The 23,284-nt window shown below is 37.4% G+C and overlaps 2 protein-coding genes across 3 annotated transcripts in view; both read right to left on the bottom strand.

Moving 5' to 3' along the window:
* LOC146318404 (uncharacterized) overlaps positions 1 to 2,106 on the bottom strand; it is a 32,123-nt gene extending 30,017 nt beyond the window's left edge. Inside the window, exon 1 of the mRNA XM_084733166.1 lies at positions 1,967 to 2,106. The gene's annotated coding sequence lies outside the window, so the exon portion shown is untranslated. The remainder of the gene's footprint in view (positions 1 to 1,966) is intronic.
* A 917-nt stretch (positions 2,107 to 3,023) lies between these two features.
* frrs1a (ferric-chelate reductase 1a) lies at positions 3,024 to 22,918 on the bottom strand. Of its 2 annotated transcripts, XM_084733033.1 has the most exons (17): positions 20,570 to 20,682; positions 16,929 to 17,175; positions 16,702 to 16,844; positions 15,856 to 15,950; positions 14,561 to 14,708; positions 14,325 to 14,444; positions 12,980 to 13,051; positions 12,607 to 12,705; positions 10,928 to 11,078; positions 10,161 to 10,274; positions 8,580 to 8,695; positions 8,397 to 8,483; positions 7,822 to 7,919; positions 6,513 to 6,571; positions 5,734 to 5,877; positions 4,978 to 5,036; positions 3,024 to 3,908 (listed from the first exon to the last, which is right to left on the bottom strand). In XM_084733033.1, the coding sequence occupies exons 2-17, from the start codon at positions 17,131 to 17,133 to the stop codon at positions 3,816 to 3,818; spliced, it is 1,803 nt and encodes a 600-aa protein (XP_084589159.1). In that variant the 5' UTR covers positions 17,134 to 17,175; positions 20,570 to 20,682; the 3' UTR covers positions 3,024 to 3,815. The 2 variants fall into 2 exon arrangements, with proteins under 2 accessions (XP_084589159.1, XP_084589158.1); XM_084733032.1 differs by lacking the exons at positions 3,024 to 3,908; positions 4,978 to 5,036; positions 20,570 to 20,682 and adding an exon at positions 22,774 to 22,918 and having other exon boundaries at positions 5,705 to 5,877.
* Positions 22,919 to 23,284: the final 366 nt, after the last annotated feature.

Raw genomic sequence — 23,284 nt, forward strand, 5'->3', positions numbered from 1 at the left:
CGATAAATCTGTTGATTATTTTCCGAATTAATTGATTAGTTGGTCAACAAAATGTCTTGTGAAAATCAATTGATCAGTGTTTCCCAAAGGCCAAGATGACGTCCTCAAATGTCTCCTTTTGTCCAAAACCAAAAAGATATTCACTTTACTGTCATAGAGGACTGAAGAAATCAGAAAATATTCACATTGTAGAAGTTAAACTGAGAGTCTGGACAGTTTCTCTCTGAAACTGATTCAAAACAATTAATCAATTATTAAAATAGTTAGTGATTAATTTAATAGTTGGTTAATAGTTGATTAATAATTGAGTAACTGCTTAACTGTTGCAGCTGTAGTTAACAATGTGAAACGTCACAGCGTGGTAGGTTTAGGGACTAAAAGTACTCGGTTAATTTTAGGAAAAGGTCATGGTTTGGAGTAAACTATGTATGTAATGTTATATAAGTCTCATGACATAAGTGAAGTGACATGACACAAGACATGTGACACATCTCATGTTATGTAACTTACTGAAAACTTTAGGTAGCTTTGACCTTTGGTTTCACCTGGGACATGAACCTCAGCATGCTGGGAGAAAAGTCCCATGGTTGTTAGACCAATCCACCTCCTCCATATGTGGACTACATTGCTCTTTATACTGCGTCACCTGACATTGATGGGTTTACACTGAGTTTACATGCTAAAGGAAGACTGTCTGAGCTGCTACACAACATTTCACAAACTTGTCAGGTGCATTGACAATATATTGTATATTCACAAAATGTAATAGAATCAAGTACATGGACACAAATTGTCATTCAATCAATAACTATTTGTCCCCACTAGGACATTTGATTGTGCAGCAGTGAGATGCAAACATTTAGCACACATAAAACACAGGTCACATATATACAACACTAAGAGCAAAATAACAGAGATACAATGTTAAATTGCTCAGTCAATTGAAAGGATAAAAAATATATATATATATAATTATAAGGGCGAACATAGTATAAAGAGCGACAAAGTCCATGTATGGAGGAAGTCTGGGTCAAACACAGGACTTTCACACAAGCAGGAAACTTTAACCAAACCTAACCAATTAGTTTTGGTGCCTAAACTTACAGATGATCTTTACTTTTAAAGCGTAACCAAATGTTGCAGATTACTACAGAAGGAGAACAATGGTGAACAATAGAGAGGCGAAGTCACGCCCCTTCTGGTGGACCACCATGGGACCTACTGTAGTCAATGGTAAGAGATAATATTTTTTATCTTGTTCGACCACACATATGATGTTTGACAATTTAATTGTTATAATTTCATAAATCAAAAAGGTTGCCTTTTGTTGTACAACTGTTGAAGTATCAGACTGTGATAGGAAGATACGTAATTAGAAAAATACACACCCAGAAGTCACACCGGAAGGGGCGTGGCTTCACCTCCCTAAATATTTAGTCTTACTGTCACAAAACAACAAAACAGAAAATTCTTGTCCATATCACAAATCTAATCAATTAAACTACACGACTATTTCACAAACTGCTGCAAGACTATGTTGAAAATTTAAAGACAAAACAATCCTACATTTTAATGACAACCTTGAGCTGCAGGTCAATATTCTGCAGAAACTTTGTAAGTATACTTTCCAGAGTTTTACCCTTGGTTTGGCTTGGGATTCAGACTTTCATAATGAGCAGATCACACACCATGGTGAGAATACACACCAGATTGTGTTATTTTTTCCCTTACAGGTTGCATCCATACAGGTGTTGTAACTCTAATCCTTAGCTTCACTGCAGAACACCTTGGATGGATGGACCCCTTCCTAAATGCATAAACCATGCAGAAAACCACACAAAGATAACAATCTCCTGTTGGAACAAAGAAGTAGTTATTAATTCCTGCTTTTTAGTCTTTTACAGCCAAGAGAAAAACTTTAAATCCATGCAGAAGCTCAGAAACAGTAAGGAGGGAGGTGTCTTACCTGCTGTTCCAGCTGTTAAAGTGCTGTGATGTCAACTGTGTGAAAGAGATAAATTGTTCTGTTTCTGTTCCTATACCTCTGTGCTTCTCTTCTCACTTATATTATTTCCGTCTTTCCCCTTTATATCCCCCACGTCTCACTCTCTCTCTCCCATACACACATCTCAGTGCCAGCGGGGTGCATATTGAGTGTGTGTGGGCAGCAGCCAATCAGAAAACAGCAGCTTTAGCGACATTTGCGACACACACATGTTCAGCCTCATACTCTAACACTGACATACTTATCATAGGATGGATACAGGCATTCACAATACACACACAGAAGTGAAGCACATCTGTCGGCTGCGGCCGTCTTATCCAACCTTTCAGAGGATTAGTGTGTTTTTGTTTTTTTGACGTTGAAACTCAACTTGATAATCTCCTACACACACTCACAGTCTATCTGCCATCTTCATTGCATCATTGTGATTTTGTGTGCGATGTTTTTGCAGCGTAACAGTGCTTGTTGTGTTTCATGTGAGGCATGGAAAAGCTCCGATTTGTGATATCATACCAGTTTACATGCAATATCATGTGGGGGTAAGAATGTTATGTAATATACTGATGTCGAATGTGATGTCACAGCAATGTAGTATTTTTACTCAGAAATGCTGCAAATAAAAAAAGCAGCATTGGACAACATGAGCCTGAGGACATGACATGAAATTATTAGTCATGCAATACATTCAAATTAACACAAAAAAATACATTATCATGCAGCTTGAGTTCTATGTAAAAGAGCCCAGTGTCTTCTTAAGGAAAATGTACTTCATCTTTTTTAATTGTGAATGTTTCACCTGTTTATTCTAATGAATGTAAAGCTTTAAAGCCCAGCCAGTGGACCCCTAGATCAGTGTTTCTCAACCCTGGTCCTCAGAGCTCACTGCCCTGCATGTTTTAGATGTTTCTCTGCTCCAACACACCTGATTCAAATGATCAGATTGTTATCAGACTTCTGCAGAAGATTGATGAAGAGATGATTATTTGAATCAGGTGTGTGAATCAGGACCAGGGTTGGGAAACACTGCCCTAGAAGCTTCAATGTCTATCACTCTTATGTTGCACCCATGTTTGAAAAAAATGTGTAAAGTGCCCTCTAAAATGCCCTTCCAGTAATTAATTTGCTACATTAGCTTTGGCCAAACCAGGCATTTTTGTTTCTATGGAGAGAGTAAAGTATGGAAAGTATGGAAAAAAGCACCGTTGGATACTGGTATGGAATTCCAGGTACCATTACTGGTATTGACTCAAATGTGAATGGCTTTTGTGTATTTGTTCACGGTTCTTATATTCCAGGGTTGCGAAATAAATTAAATAAAGACTATGTCCAATATAATAAATATACAATGTACCTAAAAGAAAAGTCAAGTTTCAGTTTTGCTGTCAGTTGGATGTTGTATGTCAGCTGTATTTACAGTTATTATGGTTCAAGTAAATGGAAAAAAATTAAAAGCATCAGAAAGCATCTGCAGGAGACTATTTTGCCGATTCAAGAGTTTTCTTTACTGAATTATTCAATAAAAGCCTAGAAGTGCTACTATTAAACATTAATAATACCACTGAATATAGAATTAGAAAATCAACATTAAATTAAAAATGTATTGGAATGCCTACACACATACAAACAAAAATCTGAATATGAACAAAAAAAAAACAAACATACAGTAAAATAATTTAAATTGATAAATAAAAATGATTGTATGTTTGGCTGAATAGTACAGTGTTATTTGACTTAGTTAAACCTGGAATTACAGTGTGTATATAGAGTAGGTTCTAAGCTTTATTTATTTTAGTTTATTTGTCATTAAATGTCAAATTTCTGCAATATAAGACAATAAGGCCATTAGGAGACCAGCGTTTCCTAGAGCCAAGACAGCCAGGATGAGGGACTTCATGAAGGACCCCTGAAACAGAGAGTAGAAACATGATCTCAAAAGTGAGCTAAATTCACCTGGCGGAGTTTATACACCCTTTTTTTCTTTTCTTTTTTTTTTTTTTAAATCAAGGCTGCTTAAGGAGCTTACTTGTTTTACCGTAGGGTGTAAAAAGGATCCCAGCATGCATTTTGCATCAACCCGTGGTGGGGGTTGAGGATATCAGACAGACTTATTAATAATTTCTGTTCCATCACTGTTATTGTATTTTTGTTTTTGGATGAGAAATCCATTGTTGAGATGGATTTGAATTGTGTGGCTGACTTACTAAAATGTTTGTTTCAACATTTACTGGATTTTTTTTAATGAGAAGGAGAACATGACTAACCTGAAGTGGATGTAACAGTATCAGTGAAGTGCCATTAATGATGATTTTCACTAAAAGTCTCTCATTTTGCATATTAGTCATGTAACCCACTGTTAGTATAAAATATTGATTGTAGCCACTTAAAGGGACAGTTAGCCCTAAAATCTTCAACATATTTTTCCTCTTACCTGCAGTGCTGTTCAATCTAGATGGTTTTGGTGAGATTTGAATGTTTGATTTGAGGGTGAACTGTCCCTTTAAAAGCAAATGTCATTTTGTGCAATATTCTTTTTGACTTTCTTGATAAGACTTGGATGAGAAAACTGATACCGCTCGTATAGAAATGAAGTTACAACCAGCAGGAAGTTAGCTTAGCTTAGCATAAAGACTGAAAACAGGGGTAAAGAGCTAACCTGGCTCACTGTTGATCAAACCCATCAACCAAAGCTCACAAATGAACTCTTCTCATTTGTTTAATCTAAACTAAAATTGAACATTAATTGAATGTTCTTTTGGTTTTTGACTCCTTATGTATACAGATCTGAACATATTTCAGTGAAAAGTTATAAATGAATAACAAAAACAAAAGTAAGCAATGTGAAATAGAAGATCACAATTCATTTCATGTGAATGTGTATTACAGTCAGGTTTGGTGCATCTGTTCACTGCATCTCACTACAGCACTTTGAAAAAAAAATGCATTAATATAGTTTGTTTGTGGCTGATACTTACCCAGCAAAACGTCTCTGATTGGTCAGGCAGGATGCCCTGTGTGTCACCTGACTCTAGTGCTGCCGGTTAAACACACAAAAGTTAGAAGCACACAGGTACGTGGAATATACTGTAGTGCTCTCAGTACTCTGCCATGTCATGAAGAATACACTGAAAAAACAAAAAGGTTCAGAAAACTAAAAATTTCAAGAAAATGGCCTGCGACAGACTTTTGAGTTTTGAGCTCAACTCAAATTCTTAAGTTCTGAAAATGTTTTAACATATACTGATCTTTTGTTGGGATCATTTACTTTTAAATCTTTGAGTTTTAAAAACTTTTAAAAACTTTTAAAAATATTGAGTATAATCACTGAAGTGAAAGTAACTGTTAAAATGTTAATATTTTCAATTAAAACAATTACATTTTTCAGGCACTAAACAAAGACAAATCAAGCTTGCAGTGAAATGTGAAAATTTATTGATTTATCTATTGATTTATTTATATTTTTTATAACTTAAAGATTCAAGTTTATCTAAAGAAGAGAAGTAAATTGTCTCAGCTAAACATTAAAGGTCAGCAAAACTTTTTTAAGTTTATTTCAAAACTTCTGAGTTTGAGTTGGGCTCACAACTCAAAAATCTATTGCAGTGTGTTGCCTTTAAATTGTAAGTTGTCTCAACTATTTTTTTAGTGTAATCTTTGTCATCATATATCATCAAAATAAGTGTAGCTGTAAAACCCTAAATGTACAATCAACATAATTCAAGTTTTCATACATCTCTTGCTGTAAAGGTGCTTCTGTATCAGGAGGAGGACTCTAAATGAGGCCAGCCATGCCACGTAGCCAATCAGAACATCCGTTGCCCAAGGCTGGGGGAGGAGCAGTGATGATTGACGCATCCCCAGAAACATGGCCGCCACTGCAGTCACAAAGAACACAGGAGGGAAATTTAAGCAATACTTTGTCTAAAAATGGTCAGCCACCAATCCTACGCTGTATTTATAACACATTTTTATAAACTGTTTGTAAAATCTGTTTGGTATAGAAGCCCATTTCCTCCAGTGAAAGAAAAAATACTCTCATGGTAAGTCAATATTATGAGATTCAAAAGTCAAAATTATGAGATAAAAAGTTGTAATTATGAGACAAAATGTCAAAATTAAGAGATAAAATGTAATATTTAGATAAAACATCATAACTAAGAGATAAGAGTTTAAAGAATGCACTAAAAAGTCAGAATTATGAGACAAAAAGTCAAAATTATAAGATAAAAAGTCATTATTATGAGATAAAATTCAAAATTCCGCAATAAAAAAGTCAAAATGATGAGATAAATAGTCATAATTATGCAATAAAACGTTGAAATTCTGAGATAAAAAGTCACAAGTTTTATATAACATTTTTTTTTTACTTTTTATATCATAATTTTGACTTTTTATCTCATAATTATAACTTTTTAAAATCTCATAATTATAACTTACCATGGGGATCTTTTTTCTTTCATTAGTGAAAATGAGCTTCCATATTTTTAAACGTATCTGAATGCAGACCAACCTGCCATGATCTCAGTCACAGATCCAACCCCCCAGTGGGCCCAGTTAAATATAAATCTCCTGGACAGAGACACAAATAATAATATATTGACATACTGTCAATACAAAAAAACAATATAATTACATATAAATGCAAATCAATCTCACAGTTACAATCTCTCAGTCCACTGATTTTTCAGTCACAGATTCATGCAGTCAGCCAGAGAAAGCAGAAATCTCTATAAAGGATATCTGTAAAACTCTGTAATCTGTAAAAACTCACACTACAACTGTCTAGACGGATAAATAGCACTACAGATAAGAGGAAACATGTCTTCTTGAACTGTCCCTTTGTGCCATATCTACCCAGTGTTGTAATCAGTCATTTTAAATGTCAGTGTACCCAATCACACAATACAGGTGCCGTCATTAACCTTTGCAATCACAAACCATTAATTAGACTGACAGTTCAGAGTGGGAGCAGAGAGACAGCTGGTATTACTGGTCCATGTTTTAATTACTGTTTTATGCTCATTTACTCTGACAACAGAAACAGACACATCTGTGAATGAGAACAACAAAATCACATGTTTGACTGTAGTGTGCAGGTGTTTAAGTGTGGAGAGAGATCTTTATGAAAACAACCTGTAAAAAGGCTGAGGATGGACTCTTAGTACAAATGTGTCAGAAGTCCACACATTCTGTACTCAAGTAGAAGTAAAGATACTTTTGTAAAAAAAAAAAAAAAAAAAAAGACTCTGGTATAAGTAGAAGAACAAACTCAACTTCTTCACTTAAGTAAAAGTGAAAACGTACAGGCACTGAAATGTACCAGAGTATCCAAGTAAAGCGTCGTCCTCTGAAGGACAGCACAAAGCAAAGCTAACTGAACTCACCTTTTCTCCGGTCAAGCCGTCCTCTCTGTCTCTTTCATCTTTTTACATCTTTTACATAGTTTTTAGTGTTAGTGTAACTTCTTTTCATCTTGTTAGTTTTTTGTCTTAATGCTGTTTTTTTTAAATTTGTTATGTTTTTTATGTTGTTTTTCCTCTTGTTACCTCATATTTAGTCTTGTTACGTCTTTTTTGTCTTTTAGCGTTGTTATATCATTTTCACATTGTTAGTTTTTGTCTTGTTATGTTCATACTGTGCCTGAAGTGATCTCTTCCTAACATGAGTCTAATGTCAGAGATGAGGGACAAAATCCACAATGTGAACCTGGTATTGGCTTCATGAAGCAGGCTGACCTGATGTTTACCTCAGAACCTGAGGAAACACTGCAGGTTCTTGTGCATATTAATGTAGTGTGTTTGTGTTTGTGTGTAGTGTACCTGTGTGAGTCAGGTGGTGGTCTGAACGCAGCCATTATTGGTTGAATCAGCGATAAAGCCAGAACACAGCAACCGAGGTACGGATGGACACCTGCATGCTGTACACACACACACACACACACACACACACACACACACACACACACACACACACACACACACACACACACACAAAGATAGACACTACAGCTGAACAGTTACTGATAAGTGATCCAACATCTCTCTCTGCTGGTGATGTCTGAATATAACAGCAGGTCAGTAACAGATTGTGCTTCTCTTGTAGGCTGCTTTGTGTTGTTTAATACTAACATGTGTAATAATAAAATATACAAAAACTGCAGATACACATGAAATAACTACACACTAACTAAATGCTAATCTGAATCTTGAGTTAAAATAATATTATCAAACATTAATAATGTGCAATTTATTCTGTTTAACATCATTTTAACAACAGGCAGAATTACTAGTAATAGTTCATTTAGTGCTTGTGTGTGTGTGTGTGTGTGTGTGTGTGTGTGTGTGTGTGTGTGTGTGTGTGTGTGTGTGTGTGTGTGTGTGTGTGTGTATTGTACCTTGCTCCAGCCTTTCCTGTAGAAAAATGGGAGGCAAAAGGCTACAACAGTCAGAGTCACAGTCAGCATCAACAGTCCTCGATGAACCTGCACACATACACACACATAAGAAATTGCAGTGATCAGTGGTAAATGCTGCAATGTATTATGACGTGTGCACGTGTGTGTTTGCATGATGTCTACCTGGAACCAGACTTTCTGGCCGAACAGAGTTTGATTTGGCCAATCAGGTTTGTAGAAGCTGGCGATGAAGGTACCAACACTTCCTGTTAGCATCCAGGCTAACAGCATTAGTGCACCTAGAGAAGTGGAGGTAAGTTAGTGGTTACTGCAGGCTGCAGAAATCTGATTATGATTATCATTACATATGTGACATATGTTATACATATGACTTATCACCAGACTAATTTGCAAATGCATATTAGTCTGGAACCTCTCAGTTTCTATTTGATTTGCAAGGGTTAGGGTAAGTGCCTCTCAACACAACCATTTAGATCAACGAAACATCATCTACAAACAACTTAAAGCAATGAAATGTATAAGTTACACATACAAGTTGGGGCAGTGCATGGTCTGCTTTCAAGCAGGAAAAAAATGTCACAAACTTGCTCAATTTACAGCTAAACAGTAGGCTACACCAAAATGTGTTTCTGAAAACATTTGATGAACAGGCCATGTGGTAACAAAATCTTGATCCATATTTGATCAGCACTGCCTAGTTTGACAAGGCTGGTGGAAATCTGTCTGAACAGGAGGGAGGCCAGACGTATCTGCCAGAGCAAAAGAAACATGAACTCACAGATTCATCTGATTCTCAGGCGTGGTAACTCACAGAGAAAAGTAATCCTTGGGTTAATTTGACAGTACCATTTCACAGGCACTCTTGCAGTCTTTGCACCAAATATTGCTCTGTTTGTTAACTGGTTCCATTCAGAATTCTTGGAACGTTTGTGCTAGAACCAGCCCATGTTTCCTCTAATTCTGAGCGATCAAGGATGCGTTATCAAGGAAGTAAACAGTAGTAGCAAGACAGTGGTGCTGGTACTCTTTCTAACCTGTAGAATATGACAAGCCCACTGATGTTGCCATGGTTCACACCTCAGGTCAACAAAAACCTTTTATTTTTTTTTTTAATTCCATCTGGGAACCAATTTTTTGGGTTCTCAACCAATTTAGTTTTGGATGGAAGGGGTAACTGTCCGCCAAATTTACTTTAGTTCTTGAACTGGTGCTGTTTAAGATTCTCAGAACCTTGATGCTAGAATCGGCTTGTGTTTCGAACGGAAACATTGTAATAAATAATGCGTCATCAACGAAGAGCCTTGCACAGTGCATAACAGTAGTTAACAGTAGTAGCAAGATGATGGTCCTCTTTAACCTGTAGAATGATTTTTTAGGCTTTTTATGCCTCCAGTCAATAGGGCAGCTGAAGACGTGACAGGAAATGGGGAGAGAGAGGTGGGAAATTATATATAGCAAAGGGCCACAGGCGGGACTGGAACCCACAGCCACTGCAGAGGACCCACAGCCTCCATACACGGGCCATGCGCTTCACCAACTGAACTACCCAGGCACTGCACTTCAGATCAACGAAAAAAAAAAATATATATTTTTTTTTAGTTCCAGCTGGGAACCAACTTTTTAAGTCCTGAAGCAGTTTATTTTGTTGAAATGCTCTGAACGTTTTAAAATTAGGCAACCAGAACGGAACCTGCTCTATGTTGGTGAAAAAGGAGTATCAGTGCCAAAAAGAACTCTACTCACCATGCATTTTCATAATGATGGGACCCCGGGAACCTGTTAGAACCTCAGGGGGTCCAGTGATGTGTATCCTCTGGGTGGAGATTAACGGCTGGCGTTTATGCCTCCATATTTTACCTAAAGGAGAGACAAAAATGGTGTATGCATTTTTAGCAATTACTGTAAATGTCAGATTACGACTCTCCCTAGTGCATTCAAGACAAGTAGGACATAAAAGTTCTCAGTGATACTGTTTAACAGTCATTCTAGGAATCTTAGACCTTTAGAGGTCAGATAAAGCTGACAGGAGCAGGTTCACATATTCTCTGAACAAACAGCCATAAAAAAAAATACTTATCCATCAAGTATGTGTTAATTATGGGACACACAAGTGCTACTTATGGTTAAACTTAAACTACAGCAGCTTCATAACATTTTCTCTGGTAGTAAAGCAACCAGGAAGTAAAAAGTGAGAATCAGTTCATGTCATGCAGTCATAAATTGTTTCAGTATTACAAGGCCAGTTAACCATTAACAGAACTGTAAAAAGAAACTCTTAATCACCAAAACAGCAGTAAATAATACTTTATGTGCTCATCATTTCCTCTTAATGACATCCTGAAACCTGACCAGCAAACTCTACTGTGACACAATAAAGACAGACTGATAAGATCTTGAAGAAAAAGGATGACTGTCAAGGTCAGCAGGTTCAGTTTCAAAAGTGTGTGTGTGTGTGTGTGTGTGTGTGTGTGTGTGTGTGTGTGTGTGTGTGTGTGTGTGAACTTTCTCACCGTTCTGAGCATGTCCGTCGGCTAGAAACAGAAAGTAGTCTTGGTCCAGATTGAAGCGGGCTGCTTCCTGATCGCTCAGTTTGACTGGTCTACTGAACCTGCACTGAATAGCTCCGTCTGCCAGCCGCCATGACACAGAGGACAGACCAGACTGCAAACGCACACAGACACACATTTGGTGGTTTAGGGTTTAAAATAAAGATTTTAAGGATCCTTCCTTCAGTATTTTTGGGGTAATATGTTTATTTGCTTTCTTTGTGAGAAGATTGATACTCATCTCATGTCTGTCTCCATGTCTCTCCTGTCTTTAAACACATTATATGGTGAAGTAGCATGGAATCATGGGAGTTTTTGTTTTCACTTTTAAACAACTGCCAATTCCTCTTACCGCTGCCTCTAAACCAAAAACTGATATTCTCTGTTTGTGTACAGATTAAACAAATGAGACACAACCTTTTAATTAGCGCAGTTTAGACATGGTAATATGTGTATTTATTAACTTTGGACAGAGCCAAGCTTACTATTCCCCCCTGCTTTCAGTCTTTATGCTAGCTAGGCTAACCATATCCTGATTCCAGCTTGCCTATTGCAGTATTTTCAGGAACAAAATTGTAAGATAGAGTACCCTGGTAAAATTTTTAAAAAGTTGAGGATGAAAGGATGTCCCCTCTAACCCACAGTTTTGACTGCCAGCAAGTCAGACGCAATTGTCACTCACACGTAGATATGCTTAGATTTTTTACAGTACAACTTTGCACCAGCTTGGTGCATCTTGTGTTCCAGTTGTGTCTGATGGGCATAAATGTGAGCTACGCCATTTATTTAGATTTTAAGTCTTTTTTTCAACAAAATGCACATAAATGCAAGGCTGGGGCCCAGTAAAAAAGCACCGGGAACATATTACATCCATATGTTGTAACCTATGTGGAGCAGAGTGTGTTCTCCAGCTCAGGATCATCTCACTCAGCTTGAGTTTAATCTCTCCCTTCACTTCACCCTGCAGTTGGTCCAGGAACTTCTTGAGCTTTTTCTGCAGCGTTTTCGTGGGCAAATTGTACATTTACTGCCACTAGACAACTTTACTTTTAAACTTGAACCTTTCTGATCTGTTCACACAGACCTGCCTGCACTGAGCACAATCACCAGCGCTCTCTTTATTTCCTCCTCTCTTTTCCTCTTCCACATCCACTGCATGCACGTGCACATACACAAACACTGCTGTGGTCAGGCATGATGTTGATGGAAAATAGATCAGGAATATTCATATATATTGAAGGAAAACTGCACACTGCACAGAAAGTTGGGCTGCTCATTTGTTGCTTTGTTACTATATATACAATATAGACACATGCTTCAGTGTGGTGTGAATGCTCACGTCACATGAGTGTGATGCTGACGTGACGTTTGCAGTCTAAACAGGGGGCAACTCTTCAACATTACATTAGATAAGAAAAAAAACAACCATATAAATATTTGTATAAGACCTGACAACATTAAGAAGATCTGAATGACAAATGTGAAAATATCCATATTTAGCATACACGCGGTAAGTGCTTGTATGTTTTTTGTACAAGGCATCTTGAAAACTGCTTTCCTTTTGGTTCTCAGTGATATCTACTGTATTCATTGTTCTCTCCTGTATGTTCTATTTATATTCTATCATTGACAGAAAGTCTCACCTGTGACTGGTCCTCAGGGTGTGTTCGTCCACTGACGAAGGCAGCACTCACTGATACTCTATGCCCGTCTTTTACACACATATACACATCGTCATTGCCCTGCACACACACACACACACACACACACACACACACACACACACACACACACACACACACACACACACAAGTACATAATACATACAGTATACTTTCATAATCAGATTAATAGAGGTGCAGCATGTTGGTAAATGCATCCTAAAACAAAGGTGTTCTCAGAATTTCTGCAGCACACTGAGGACTGATTCTTGCTTAAAGCTGATATTTTTCAAACTGCACTGAAAATCAGCATTATCTATATTTGATGTTGTGTTGCACTGAGGGATAAGCTCACCATCCATGTGTCCCAGGACAGTGCAAAGGAAACGTATCCCTCCGCCGGGCCACTCAGCTCAAACATTACAGACTGTAGAGAAATGTGATTGTAGTGAGAAAGATCATTTTCAATTTTATTAAATATATTATTAATATAATTTCAGATAGTCCAGTCTTCTTGTAGCTATGAACATACATTTTCCTGGTGTATGAACCAGTTGACATTACTGTATTCTGTCAGTATTTACTACAGTTTTCCTCATTTGCATTCTGAGAGTGGGTGCTCCTGACAGTTGCTAGAGAACAAATAGAGACTTACAGAAAGATTTTTAGTGCAACCAAAAAGAAAGAGAGTGAGTGCTCATTGTTCACCTTTGTAGTGTTAAAGGGAAAATTCAATATTTTTTATGTGAATGTCCAGTCAATATTGATGGTAAATATAGTCATTTACATAAGAAATAAATTCCTCAGTGTGTGCTATATTGACCAAAAAAGCTGAGTTCTCCAGCTGAGAAGTCTGTTGTTCTTCCTGCATCCAGTGATGTCAGTGGTGTTAAAGAAGAACTACAGACTGTTTCAGCTTGGATTTCTAGTCTCTAACTATGCGTGGCCAAGGGGATGTGGTAGACAAGTGTTTTTGTCACCTAATGCCATGTTTTGGCCAACAAAGTAATAGCTATAAGCTTGGGCGGTGATACCCAGCAACATGGGTGGGCGTCAGCAGCTTGTGTACAGTGCATCCTGGTAGATGTAGGCACTGATGCCATAGTGAAGCAACCAGGAGAATTAAGCTTTCCTGGTCAATAGAGCACAAACACGGACTGGACATCCAAATGAAAAGAGCAGAATTTTTATTTTAATTTAGCAAAAATTAATTTAAGAAACAGAATGAAACAATATATGAATGGCAACTGGCAACTCACAATAGCTGCATTCCCATCTAATTGTCAAGCAAATTTAAAGAAAGCTTTTGAAATGTTGCAAGAGAGGGGAAAAATGAGTTAGACACATCTCCATCAACTGGTTTTAAGCAAATGAACTCCTAGAAAAGGTTTCTTCTTCTTCTAATGGAGCAAAAAACAGCCCATAAGTCATGTGAGTTAAATGTTCGCAATGTCAGGAATTAGGCACCTCAAATGAGCATAAACACGTTTTTGCGAAATTTAGCTGAGTTTACGAATTTTGCATTTCCATCAGCCTTTTCTAAGGTCATCATTCAAAATGCATGTAAAAATGCATTGATGCAAACACAACTAATGTCTCAGTTTGAGTGTGGTAAATATTCATCAATGTAAAATATACAATAATGTAGCACATGTAATTGTATTAATTGTACCTCTAAATGAAACAGTTAAAAGTCAAACCGTTTTGCCTGGTCCCTCTGTGGTCATGGACAGGAAGAAGCAGTGAGGATCTTCTTTTGGGTCACAGCCTGGAGGATCTAGCAGGCAGGATTTTGATTGGCCACATCCCTCAGAAGTAAACTGAGGGTGTAATATGAGAAAGAAGTTATTAATCTTAATATGTTACACTCATTTCATATTCAAGTTTATAGATTATTACTGCATGTACACATAGGGTATACAAATGTATCACTCACAGGCCCAGGCAGGATGGAGGGTGTGGTTGTCTGCACTGGAGGAGGTGTGGTGTGTGTCTGAGGTGGGCGGGGAGTAACTCCATGCTGATAGATTATTGGTCCAGGAACCTTCACCCAAAACTTACTGTAGTGGGCAACTACAGTCACACTGGAAAATATACTCATAAATACACATGCATTGTAAAAAATGGCAGCACAGAAACAGATGAAGGCCGATCATTCAGGTGTGCATGCATAGTCAGTCTCATTGGTGTCTCACTGAGCTCAGTTATTTCAGGTTACATTAGCTAACAATGCTAACACTTAAAGGTGCAGTATGAAAGAATTGGACACCTGTCAAATTTTTTCTCCAAACACATAGGGGGCAGGATATCACCAGAGTAAATGTTAACTGCTGCTCACTGTAGCTGTCATTAGCTAGTTAGCTCAGTTAGCCATGCAGCTAGCACCCCTATTTGAGTCTGCCCAGACTGGGAGCTGTGAACTAGCTTCAACTCTGACTGTGGGCATGAAGACATCAGCAGCCAGGAAAAATAGCATGGAGAGGCAGAATATTTTCACATTTCCACAACAGTGGAAAGCCTAATCAAGTTAATCAGTTTTGGTCAGTGTTATTTTGCTTCTGTTGAGTTTCAATGAAATGTGTTTTATGATATTTTAACAAGGCATTTAAGTTAGTCTTAGTTTGGTAAAAGAGACAAGCTATCCAACTCAGTGCAAGAAACACAAGAAGTTCCACAAGGCATTGTTCTGGGCCCATTAAAATGTTGAATTTACATGCTGCGTCTTGGTTTTATCATTAGGAAACATGGGCTGGGATTTCACTGCTATGCAAATGTTACACAAATTTATACATCAACCAACACTAATATGAGTAACTTCTCCTTGATCCCTCTCTCTGCATGCTTGAGGGACATCAAAATTCAAATGGAGACTATTCTGACTAGCACTGTCTCAACTATATAAAAAAAAAAATTAAGCAAGCAATCTAAACATAATAATTGACAACACTCATCACTCATTCTTTCACCCACACAATATTACAAAAAATAAGGCAGTTCAAAACTAAAACTGTTCTTTCTTTATATTCTGTTGACAATTTTAGTTAGGTTTTTTTAATGTTTTAAACTAAACTTCTTACATATTGCACCTTTAATGCTGTTTCACTGGTAGACTATTTTTCCACATATCCAATTCAGCTCTACAGTAATCATCACTTCAGACCACAGTGGCCACAGCTGAGCATAGTTTCATATGCTAGCTTTGAATTAGCATTTAGAAAAACATAAACTCACAAAAACTGAACCTGTGTGGGAGAATCTGTTGGAGCATTCCAGATGACAACAACCTCTGTCTGCCTGGCATCACTCGTGTGGCTCACTCCTGAACCCTGGACACACACACACACACACACACACACACACACACACACACACACACACACACACACAGAAACACATTTCTGTAAGTGAATGTCATATATTTTATTTTTTGTACATTTTATGTTTTGTTTAATAATAGTTAATGCGATATCTTTCTGGATTTGTGTTCAGTCACTTTTTACTGTTTAATACTTGTACATTTTGTGTTTGTTATCAAAGGGACAGTCCACCCAAAAATCAAAGATATATATTTTTGATTTAAATATTTATTTTTGCTATTTTCTACGTTATTTTGGTGTGAGTTGCAATTTGACTGAGAGTTTGCTCAAGAAAATCCCCGGACCTTGTTGCAAGTAATTTAATTCAACTGCTACTCTCCCTCTGTAGCAGAATCTACTGGAACTACTTTCATTTGTACTAGAAATACACAGTAGTTCCTACAGGAAACTGCTCACAACAAGTTCTGTGGGTTATCTTGAGTAACAAGGTCGTGATTTATGATTTATGTGCCTCGAGCACCATCAGTCGAATGCCATTTAGTCCCATTATATCGGAGAGAAGGCAGACATCTCTGCGGCCACGATCTCCAAAACTCAGCAACTCACACCAAAAAAAATCTAGATGGATAAACAGCACTACAGGCCAGGGGAAAAATATGCATTTTTGATTTTGTGGTGAACTGTCCCTTTAAACTTCACACCTCATCACCATCACTACTACTAACTATGAGTCTTTGTGTTCATATGTGCGTATGTACACCTGGTGTTTATTACAAGCGAGCAGCTGTGTTGTCTTCAGATTGGTCAGGGTGAAAGTGCCAACCGCGGATACTGAGCCCTGATTGGCTGCATCTCTTGCCTCAAGCAGGAAGCCCTCAAAATACGTTGCTCCGGATAGAGTGACTGGAAAAGGGTGTTTCAAAAAGTAAAAAAGCGTTGAGTTTGAACAACAGATCTTGACGACTCACCCTCACAGCGATTTGTTACCTTGGATTTGATCTGTGGGACTGAACGTGGTGGTGTTGGTTTCTAGGTGGTAGGGGCTGGGGCCGGTCTGACCAGGGGCACCATGGTGGGGTTCCATGCTGCCACACACTTTGGTGACCTTGCCGTTGGCATAGCAGCCTGCTGGCACCCAGTAACAGGCCAAGATGGAGATAAAGAGAAGACAACACACGCCTGCAGGAGACATCTACAGGGTAAAGTATGAGCCGCTACAAGGTGTCCACAAAGTCTGAAATAAAAAAGAAATCACAGATTCATCCCAATAATTAATTAACATGATCATGAGCAAGATTTATGAACATATCTACAAACTGTTTCTGACAAACTGTATCTGCTTTGCAGATTTTTTGGGGAATTTTTTGCCTTCATTTGACAGGGACAGCCGAAGACATGACAGAAAAGGAGGTGGAGAGAGAGGAGATGACATGCAGCCAATGGGCTGCAGGCGGGAGTCGAACTGGCGGGAGTAGTGCTGTTTATCCATCTAGATTTTTCCCATGTTAAACCAAAAATACTACTTTTTTGGCTTAGTTGGCTTGTAGGATTTACGATGTATAAAGCTGCTGAATGCACTTTGTATACAAACTTTGACAACATAGCTGAGCACGCCTGTTCGTGGTAATGACATATTTCAATTTTACCAGGATGCTGAAGAAGGGTGGTCACCTGACAGCAAGGTAACATCCTGGATGAATTTTCTTCTTGGAACTATTTTTTAACCATGACAGGATGTCTAGGGTGGATGTTCAAACCACACTCATTTAATGTCTCAGTGTTCACTGGGTACTAACACACTGCAGTTCCAGTGGCAGACTCAGACTGGTTCCTGGTTTAGACAATTGCTTTACTATGTGATCTAAAATAAAACAACTACTACACCTCTGTAGTAAAACACACAGGACACTATTAACTATTTCATCATTTAGATGCCAACTAATTTTCTAGCATGTATAGCCTAGGGGTCGAGAGATAACTCCTGGCAGCAGCCAGATGGTTGTAATGAAACCATCAGCATGTAATGAAAGTAGGAAAGTCAGGAAGCAGCTTTCAGGAAAACCAGCCCCTTAAAAAAATCAACATGGCAGACAACCTCTCAAAATTATGCAAAAAACTGGCCTCAAAAAAATGTAACAGTCGCCTCACTAATGGTTAAAATTATAAACTAGCACAGACACAAACACCAACAAAAACTATCATTTGGCATTTTGCAAATTAAAATAGCTAATCTAACCAACTACTCTGTCCAAGCATGATGGGAAATGAATTCCATGTTTTGGACTGGGAAAAGGGTTTTATATTACATCACTTAGTCATAAACATGGGGGGTCATGACTCAAAAAGATCACTGCATTTAATTCCCCAGATCTACTTTGTTTGAACCAACCTGACAGCAGTGAACCATGAGAAACATTTCAAACGTTACATTACTGAGCTCCAGTTGGATGATGAACAATGAGAGAACTTGACTGCAAAGACTTTAGACCAGGGGTATTCAATTAAAATTCAAAGAGGTCCAGTTAGAGAAAATTTCCTAAAGCAAAGGTCCGGAACATCATAATGTCTAACTTTCTTGAGTGGGCCGAACCAGTAAAATTTAAGTATAATCTATCGATTATTCTGCCGATTAATCGAGTAATCAGATAAGAAATATTATTCTGCGTTTTCTTTTATTACATTACTTTTGCTTTATTTAAGAACAATGGTAATATACAAAAGAAAAGATAAGACAGGTCTATTAAATGAACAACTATAAATTGCTAAAGTAAAAAAACTTTAATAATTAATGTAGATTTACTTTTACTGTATTTACTTTACTTTTTTACTTTTTTTTTCAAGTACAAAGGTAAAAGTAAAGGTAGTAATGTCTGCAGAAACCACAAACAGAAGATGGAACTAACTCTTTTAACTGAAACAGTCACCAGATGTTTTGTTCACATGTTAAAATCACAATATTTTTCTTCTGGAGCAGGACAGATGCTCCCAGACCCCCAGAGGACAGGGGACTGGTTTACCAACATGCCACCTTTTTCTCCTCTTATGAGTTTGCAGGTCTGTATTTAGTCATTAAAAAAAATAATGATAAGAATACAATTAAAGTACAACAACAGCAATAAAAATGTTGATTTTTCAAAAATGGAAACAATAACATGCAAAATATTAAATTGTAATTAAGTAAAAACACTAATACCACAATGTAAAAATACCAGTGTTTCAGTGACTCTCTGTGGTTTAGTGAATAGTGTTTTATTTATGGCGGCCCGCCACATTAAAAACATCGGCACCGAGACATGATCTTCCATTTTTGGAGCTGCGCATCTTTTTCGGTCGTGTCTTGAAGGTAACGCTTTATTTGCACAACTCTCGCGAGATTTGTGTTCGTTGTTTCTACTAAAATAATCAAACTCGCGCGATCTTTCGCGGGTCTAGGGTTACCTTCTAGACACGACCCTCTCTGTCTCTCTGTCAAACTACAGACAGCAGACTGTCTGTAAACGGCACGATGTTACACTCAGCAGTGTTTCACATAAAGACTTTATTTGTGTGGACATCCAGGTTTGGTTTGTCACGAGTTTTGGTATTTTTATTTTTTTAATTAGTCCGAGAGGACGACGGTATCAGTGATGGATTAGTGATCAGTCTGTCCTCCTCTCCGCACCTGTTCACTCTGCTGTGAGAAGGTCTAAAAGTTTCTCACAGAGAAACACAGACTCTCCTGTTTTATGTATAGGCTTTTTTATACAGTTGTTTAATTTTATAAGTGCATCTGGTTGGTGTCGATGTTAACCATCACGTTAGTTTCTGTTGTAATAAACTCCGTCATTAACAAAAGTCTCCTCCACACGCAGCTTCTCTGCAGTTGGTCTGTGTTTCCTGATCAGATAAACCAGCGCTGGAAAGACTAGAATAGTTGCGCCAGTTAAAATAGAAGCGTCCCGTAAAAAAATAAAATCTATTAATAATTTATTGGTTATAGGTCCGGGTCCGTATCGGATGGCGTGTGGGTCCGGACTCGGACCGCGGTCCGCCATTTGGGGACCCCTGCTTTAGACCAACTTGTGACTACTACTGGTAGCTGGATTTTGTTCCCTTTGGGTGGAGCCATGCTAGCAGTTTCCCTTTTTATAAAGCATATTGTTTAGTGATGAGAGGAGAAAGAAAAGCCTGTTAATTCCATCTAAGTGCACTTAATCTGTCTCATTTCTGAAGTAGGCCAAAATGTCCCATACTGCTTTCCCGATAAGAGGAAATAAAACCAAAGGAATGGCCTGTTAACACAGTCTGAACGCATTTCACCAACAGTATCTCCCTTCACCCATTCACTGAACACACATCAGCACTTGTGGCCTCAGTGACCTGACACAGTTTCAAAACAGTTTCAAACACTAAATAGAAAAGGTTTCCATTCTATTCTAATCACTGCAACACAATTTTGATGATGGGTTTTGTGGTGACAAGACACTTTGCCCTGACTTAAGTTGCTGAGAAACTGTCACTTGAGGTCCACCACTTCAGTAACAACTCTCGGACAAAACAACAATTAAAAAAAAAAGTGAGTCTTCCTGTGGACGAAACTTCTAGAAGAAAACTCTAAAACTGTAGAGAACGACAAAGCTGTTACTCACCACTCTGCTGCAGTAGAAGAAAAACCTGACTCAACTCTGCAGAATCATTTCAAAGTGTGACTATAAATACTGTATATGCATGTGTGTGTGTGTGTGTGTGTGTGTGTGTGTGTGTGTGTGTGTGTGTGTGTGTGTGAGAGAGAGAGAGAGAGAGAGAGAGTGTGAGTGTGTTTCAAAGTGTAGCACAAGGTATTATTGCAGCAGTTTTACAACCCGATGGATGGACTATTGGAACGTGCTGATATGAGTTTTCACTGTGGGGCAGGGTGTTCATTACTTCATCACATACACATCTCATTTACATCTATATACTGTTCAGTACTGTAGAAGTAGAATTAATTTGGGAAAGTATATAATTCATCTAAAAAAAGTTATTCCTAAACAGGACAGAGGAGTAATGGATTACATGTAACAAGATTACATAAACAGGATATAAATAAAGGTAACTGAATTCTATTACAGTTACAAATAAAAAAATAAGGAATGATATAGAACCATGCACAGTGCACACACACACACACACACAGCTGCACAGACTCAAGTGAGAAAATGCTTCACTGGGTGGATTTATTTATTTTTTTTATCTTTAAATCAATCACTCAATCACTCAATCACTCAGTCAATAATCAATCAATCAATCAATCAATCAATCAATCAATCAATCAATCAATCAATCAATCAATCAATCAATTAGTTGTGCACCACAAAGGAAAGAACAAACTATTACTAATCTATTGTTAATCTTAATTTTTTTGTCTTTTTTAATAAATGTGAATGGTTTCTTTACTCCTTTCTGACAGTAAACTGAGTATTTCTGAGTTGTGGACCAAACAAGACATGTGATGATGTCATTGTAGACTTTGGTCAACTTTTTTCATCATTTTCTGCCTTTTTATGGACCAAGAAACAAATCAATCAATTGAGAAAATAATCATTAGTTGCAGCCCTAAAAACACTATATTTGGCAAAACAACTTCACCATATTTGATATTGAAATAAGAGTAAAAAATAAGAGAAGTTACATTTATTTAATATTGTGATATTTGGATTATGTTACTACATTTTTTAACAGGTAATAACTGTATCAGTATCAGTGGTGGACAAAGTACTCAATCCCAGTACTTGAGTCAAAGTATAGATACTCCTGGTCAAATATTACTTAACTACAAGTGAAAGTTGCTCAGTTAAAATTTTACTTGTGTTAAAGTACTAGAGTTCTTGCTTTTAAAAATACTTAAGTATTCAAAAGTACATGTTTTTAAAAATACTTAAGTATTCAAAAGTACAAATTACAAAGTACATTTTCTAATATCAATACATGCTGTATTGTTTTCATGATGCATTTACAGAAGCTTGTAACTCTCTGAAACCATCTAATGATGCACTGACCTGCTTGTAGAACCACTCTGCTACACAAAGTCTATAGAAACACCTATAAAAACTTCAACATAGAAATACAATCAAAACCAAAAAGGACAGCTGTTGTCATTTTCTGAAATAAATGTATTAAAATCACTGCATAAAATTAGATTGAAGTTAACTGTAAGGAGTTCTCCAAGTCTGTTAAATAACTGAGATTTCTTTCTGTCTTCAGAGACAGTATATATACATGAATTATGTGGTATTTTTCACCCCAATAAAAACAATCCAACTTTAAAAGCTACCTGGAATAATGAATAATTATAATAACATCTTGAGATTTAATTGAGTCTTTCTCTGCCGTCACCATTACCACTTTTTGTTTGAATGAAAGAGGGAGAGTTTACTTGTTCTTGTTAGTGCGTCTGGACGTATTTCTGCTTTTACATCAGTCCCATTTGAGAGGAGCTACTGTGATTGGTTTCCTTCTGTGAGGAACACAGCATGTGACCAACTGCATTTTAGAAAAGAAAAAACACCAACAGCTGACTTCAAAGCTTAGTCGAAAAGTAACAACAACCTTCCTAGAAATGTAGTGGAGTCAAAAGTACAATATCTGTCTTTGAAATGTAGTGGAGTGAAAGTCAGAAGTTTCCAAAAAAAACAAATACTCAAGTAAAATACAGATACTCAAAAAATGTACTTAAGTACAGTACTCAAGTAAATGTACTTCACTACTGTCCACCACTGATTCAGTATACATTTTGAAGGTAACCCTCCCAACTTCTTCCCAAGACAAAGGAGCATTAAGATGGTTTTGATACAAAGTCTTCCTCTTTTCATACCTGTTGTTTGTTTCCTCCTTGGAAAACTGGATGCCATCTGCCTCTGATATAGACCAAATGATATATAAAACCTGTTGGAAAAGTGGTGAGGATGTTGTCTTAGCTGTCAAAGAGCAACCAGATAAAGCGGCAGCATGTGCTACCGACAGTTTGTCTGCTGCTGATTGTGCAAGACGCCACATCCTGTGCATTATAACAGCAGGTTTTACAGTATATTGGCATCAGTGGACCAGGACTGTGAGACAGAGTAAAGGAAAACTGCTTCCATCATGTCATTATTTTATTGCACTGATGTTTATTGCTGTTAGTTTCCTGCTATCACCTGAGATTTCTGCTACCGTTGCAATGCAAAAGTAAGATTGGCCAGATGAGTTCCTGTCATAAACTCATCGTTAATTACTCTTGTGATTTGATGGCTGCAAATTGTGCATGTGCAACAAATATTTTCCAGCATTTAAAATGATTTCAACTGTATTTCTGTCTCCCATTCCAGGATGTGTTGCTGTTTTAT

This window comes from Lutjanus erythropterus, chromosome 12 (assembly GCF_056507025.1).
Source record: "Lutjanus erythropterus isolate fLutEry1 chromosome 12, fLutEry1.hap2, whole genome shotgun sequence".
Lineage (NCBI taxonomy): Eukaryota > Metazoa > Chordata > Actinopteri > Lutjaniformes > Lutjanidae > Lutjanus > Lutjanus erythropterus.